Consider the following 6000-nt stretch of genomic DNA (forward strand, 5'->3'; position numbering starts at 1 on the left):
TCTGATGCTCGGTTTGAACTTCAGCAAGTCGTCTTCACCACGTCTAGATGCCTAAATGCATTGAGTTGCTGCCATGCGATTGGCTGATTAGCTATTTGTGTTAACAAGCAATTGAACAGGTGTGCCTAATAAAGTGGCCGGTGAGTGTATATCTGCTTTGGCACAGTTGTAGTCGAGGAGTTGCTGAATGAATTCAGGGGCATCTCTGTGCATGGCATCATTGCTATAATGGTGTTATCCACTGTCTGATCTAGAAAACATTTTAGAAGAGGATAAAAATGTAAATGTTTCCTTTGGTTCATCACAATTTACTCATGCATAGTAACAGTCACAATGTCACTGACACAGGGGGTGAATTCTCTGAGGTCTTACATATCCATAGAGACCATGATCATGCATATAGAGCTGGTAGTTGTGGAGCTATTCTTGATTTATTTTGGGTCTTATGTCTGTCTAGGAGAGCCACATCTTCCAGCACCCTGGGGATTAAGAGGTTAATCTGATAATGACAAATAAAACCGCAATATCTTCACATTTACTTTTTATATGATTTTTCTTGTCTGTGTTTTGTGCACACTGTGATCAGATTTTTCACAGGCGCTCTGGGAAGCTGGTGAGTAGGTGGGAAGGTGGTAGTTCTATTGTCAGTAAAACCAAACATAGCAGGTGGAGGGTCACCACCAGTGATGTTACTGTACAGCCTGTACTTACTTTTCTTACTTTCACCTACCGGAGAGACGTCTTCGACTGTCGGAGACAACAGAATAGACGAGCCTCTCCGGTATAGAGCAGATGGATGACATTTCTTACTGCAGCTATATGCTCATTTCTATGTTTTCTTCCCAATGTGAACACAATGTACAGATTAGATTTCCACCTGGCTGACCTGCAGTTTTCCTTCCTCCTTGACGTCCAGAAGAGTCCAGAACACAGATTCTCTGGCATCAACATGTTAACACTTCCCTCTCTCCTTCCTTTTGTTAGGTGAAAGCTCTCACCCTGTTTGTGACGCATTACCCTCCTCTGTGTGAGTTGGAGCGGGTGTATCCTGAACATGTGTCCAACTACCACATGGCTTTCTTACTCAATGAGCCCGACGTCGCCTCTGACACTGACGGTATGTGTGTGTGAAAATGCTGGTAAATTTAGAACAATCTTACTTTGGTATTTTCTAATTCATTATCACTTGAGGTTTTTATTGTATATATATATATACGTATGTGTGTGTGTGTGTGTGTGTGTGCCGACAGACGGAGAGGTTCAGCCAGAGTTCATCACTTTCCTCTACCAGCTGACTGAAGGAGCTGCAGGGCGGAGCTACGGCCTGAACGTCGCCCGATTGGCTGACATCCCAGACGCTATACTACACACTGCCGCACACAAAGCCAGAGAGCTGGAGAACACGGTCAACGCCAGGAGGTACAACGAACACACACACATTCACCCTGACCATTTCTTAAAGGGGGATTTTACACAAAAAGATCAGTTTGGCCCAAGTGCAAATGTCTTTCTTGGGCCCTCAACCCAAACATAAGCACATGCACGTACACACACAACTACTCCAGACGATTGTAAAGCAGACCGTCCCTATGCCGCCATTGAGATGCTCACCATGCAACTCATATATTCTGCAAACCAGCCTCTGATCAGCACCTCGGACAGCAGCCGGAGCGCCAAGTTTATCAACGCTAATTTAACAGCTTGCCCTGGCTGTATTGTTCTCACAGACACAGATGTCAGTAGATGCGCATTTTTCAACATATGCGACGTAAGAATTACAGTGCTATAGATTTAAATCCCTGATCCCACTCAATATTTTTTTTTGCTGTTCACGTAATCTAGTACGTATTTGATGACATCGCCTGGTTAAAAAACACTGTAAGCGGACTCCTTGATTACAATAAGCAAATTATTTAAACAGTGTTTGTAAAGGAATGATTCTGTCCCAAGCTTTTTAATCTATATGTGGTTGAACACTGTAACTGAATTCCACTGTACTAAAATGCCGGAGTATCCCTTTAAACTCTCATAAAATCAAAAAATATATCTTGTTCCTGTGCTTTTGTAGAGTTTCTTGAATACATTTCAATACAAATGGAGCCTGACAGCTGAAAAGAGTCCAACGTTTGTCATGAAGAAACTAAAGTGGAAGCAGCTCCACCGACACTAAATTGAATGTTTATTTAAGCTTTAACACTCAAATGAACTCGATTTCATTTTTGTTCTATCACGTCTGATCCAGAAAATGTACCAATGTTCCTGGAATATCAGAAAGTTTACAGATTACTGGTGCAGCTCAGATTTAGGAGGAGAAACAGACCTACAAGCATGTTTATGACGGTAAAGAACTCTTTGATTCTGAGACCAGCTGAGTTTAGTTTACTTCAAAAAACGTTTTGGTGTCAACTTCATTTTAGATGTTTTTAGAGACTTCTTATGACGTCTTAAACGGATGCAGCTATCGCCTAACCTAACAGAACCATGTGAAAAGCCGTCATTTGAAACTGTTTGGAAAAGGGCAGGCACTTTCAAAAAAATACTTGGCAGGCGATTGGATGAACCATCTGTCAATCAAACTAACGAAAGTAAGACTGGTTGAAGGCAAAAACATCGCCGTACTTTACACGTTCAGCGCTGTTCTTTGCTCTTCTTTCAATGAATACTCTCCAGTTCTGATATAACTGATGCTATTGCAGCATCTACGCTAACCTCTTCAGGAGCCACCGTTGTTGTTTAGAACGAACAGTCTCCTCTCCGTGACGCCGTCTCACGCTATGGTCTCACCGGGTCTCACACACGACCTAAGCCACGCCCTTAGCTGCAGTAACTTCTCACAGGATGCTGATTGGTCCGTTGTCTGGCGAGTCGGACATGAAAGCATTACTTGGAGCCTGACAAGATGGACTTTCTTGTACCATTTGATTTTGTGATTCTCACGTAGTCTTGAGAATCCAGCTGCCAACTAAGGTTAGCCATATAGAGGCGAAGTCCCGCCCCTTCCAAGGGACCTTATGTCGGAAAAAAATATTATATTGTCGAATTACGGAGAGACAAATATTTCTTTGCACCCGTTTGAAGTGCGCCATGAGTCACACATATGATGTTTGTTAATTTAAAACTGCAAAAAAATACCCAGAGATGTAGTGTGGGATGAACAATATCTACTTTTATTTAGCCGTGTTTGTGGGGAAGTTTTCCTTTATCAGAAACGAGATAGGTTCCTTGTTTAAAGTTAATCCTAATCTCTTCTAATCCAATTTTAATTAATATAAATTTGCTGGAATTATTCATTAAAACCAGATTGATTCAATTTTGTCAAACTTTTGTCATAAATTGTCTCCCAAGGGGTCCAGATCTTATTTTCCCTCGGCTGATTAATTTTTCCAAGTATTAAGAGGAAAGAAGAAGAGAAAATCAGTTTGTTTTTAATGCTGACGTAGATACGATTTTCTATCAGGATGAACCACACACTGCCAGGCATAGACGTTCCCCTTACGATTGAGTCAGGAAGCGGAAATACGGCAAATTCATAGTCTAGTGCTGTCAGAGCGTCAGCATGTTGCACTGTCTCCAAATACAGTCAGTCTTCTATCTCTGTCAATTTGTACACGGCATCTCCTCGCTCTGTAACAGACAGCCTGCTGGGAGTTCAGTGCTGCTTCCTAAGTAATCCTCACCATATGAAATATCTGTCAGCACACACACACACACACACGCACACACACACACACACACACACACACACACACACACACACACACACAGAGCCATACCTCTCAGTCAGTGTAATCCTCCCTATATGAAATGTTTGTCGTTTGTTGGAGTGAAGCCACGCTGAGTACACAATAATCGTACACAGAGGAGTCGAGCTGCCGGTCGGAGGTTAAGAACAGGGATTTTATTGTACTCTCACATACAATAGCTTTATCCGCCTTATTCCTAGCCCCCATGACGCCTTGTGTGAATTATGGGCGCATCTTCCGGCGCGTCGTTTCCCTGAACCGGAACCGGCGTTTTCCATGGTAATGGTACGCTATTTGTCTCTCCTAGAACGATTGTATTAAACAAATCTAGTTAAACATGTGTGAACACCACCTATTACACCTCAAACAGGATAATGTGATCATAGCTCTGCCTTCTACTATGGAGGGACGGGAGGACGACCTGAAGAAGTGGCCTCAGATAACATACACTAGAATATTTAGCTGCTTTATTGACTCCGTTGCTACAGACGGTGAAGCGATGAACAATCTGAAAAGCTCTGAGGCAGATCAGTACTTCCACAGTAACAAGGTTTAGTTTTTTTCTACACACATAACCGTAAGCGCTGCACTTCGTGCTATAAACTGCCTTACATTTTAAACTGTACAGAAAATAGTGAAAGTAACTGGCTGTCATTAAACCAACGCTACGACGCTGAGTCCTCCCTACACATGAGATCATACCTGATGTTCTCCTGGCTCTGCTGCCAGTCCTTTTAAGGACCCGACATCTCTTCTCCGCTGGTCCTTCGTAGCCCAACTAACAACGTAGGATACGGGTTTTCCTCCGTTGGCTTTTTGTCGACTAAATGAAATGAGCACACATAACTTAAAGGGTTTATGGTGATCTCTTCAAGTTTAGGTTTCTCAGCCACATTCTTCTGGATTCCTCGTCTGTAGGTCGGCGATGGAAACTGTAGCGTTGGTCACAAGAACAATCCCTTTTTGTTTTGGGTGCATGTTCAACACACTGTTGTTGAAGCCACAAATTGATCTTTGTCTGGTTGTTAGTACAGCGGCGAACAGCACAACAAGAACCAGAGCTCCACAAGGACAGTTTAGAAAATGAAAATTGAATGTTAATTAAATATCTGTTAAAAAAAATAAAGCAGGATTTGATAAATTGAAGGTGAATTACTTTTCAAAAGAAGCACCGTTGGCGGTTAGCCACTATGATTAGCCACTATGGTTAGCCTCTATGGGACTAACTAGTTTACCGCTACCTCACCGGATGTTACGCCCAGAATCATTTCTACATTAACGCCCCCAGAGAATAAGGTGGATATACAAGACTTTGTTTAAGCAACCTTTCCGTGTCTTTATCTCTGTATCTCCAGGAGGAATAAGAAACTTCTCTCAGATCTTTTGAGCGTCTCGGACAGATCGTCCCTCATGGAGTGGCTGAAGTCAAACTGTTGACGTCGCTGCAACAATATTCAACAGACACATGAAGAAAAGAGAACTCGGCTCACGCTCAAAGAACAACACACAAGGAAGAAGTGAAAACTCAGAGTAGAGTGGTTGTTGCTGCTCTCTTTGCAAGTGTGTGTGTGTGAAAATGATTTTTCTCAAGTTCTGGTTTTCACTATTATCTGTACTGTAACCTCAAAACATCAATTAATACCAACTGATCAAGACTTTACAACCAACTATATGTGACATTAATGTGTTTGGTGATTAAATGAAAAAGAAAAAAAAAACTTGTCACACTTTCTGTTCTTTGACCTTAAAAGAAAACTCCACTGATTTACGCACTACGATAATATTAACAGAGTCACGATGGACTGTTTAAAAAGAAGCAGCAAAGAAGGACGCATTCTTCTTCCTTGTCAATATGTGGCACCTACATTACCCACAATGCAACTTGACCGCTAATAGTTTGGTTGGAGATTCGGTTGTGTTATGCTATAGCAGCTACTATAGCCTCTAGCCCCCCAGGGAGAGCACCGGGCTTTGAAGCAAACTTTCCTAGTGGCCAAACGGCGGTACTGCAACGTCCGTGTCCGTCACGTGATGCTATTTGGCCAAAAAAGTATTTTCCCCATAGACTTACATTGGGAAACAGACGTCTGTGACTCAACGGATAATTTTTTTTAGGTGAATCAACTTCCCAGTACGAACACTCTAATAGCCCTTATTTAAATCATGAGGTCCTAAAAGTTGTAAAATGCACTAAAAGCTGAATCCAGAGCTAATCCAGCTACTGCGTCTGCTCCATGGGCCCAATGGATGCGGAAGA

General features: G+C 42.2%; 1 protein-coding gene across 2 annotated transcripts in view; it reads left to right on the top strand.

Annotated features, from left to right (window-relative positions):
• msh3 (mutS homolog 3 (E. coli)) overlaps positions 1-5461 on the top strand; it is a 56565-nt gene extending 51104 nt beyond the window's left edge. For both annotated transcript variants that reach the window (XM_037778375.1, XM_037778376.1), the window contains 3 exons: positions 985-1117; positions 1251-1419; positions 5099-5461. In XM_037778375.1, the coding sequence (XP_037634303.1) occupies positions 985-1117; positions 1251-1419; positions 5099-5180 (384 nt within the window). In that variant the 3' untranslated portion in view covers positions 5181-5461. The remainder of the gene's footprint in view (positions 1-984; positions 1118-1250; positions 1420-5098) is intronic.
• The last annotated feature ends 539 nt before the right edge of the window (positions 5462-6000 follow it).

Source organism: Sebastes umbrosus, chromosome 8, assembly GCF_015220745.1.
Source record: "Sebastes umbrosus isolate fSebUmb1 chromosome 8, fSebUmb1.pri, whole genome shotgun sequence".
Taxonomy (NCBI): Eukaryota; Metazoa; Chordata; class Actinopteri; order Perciformes; family Sebastidae; genus Sebastes; species Sebastes umbrosus.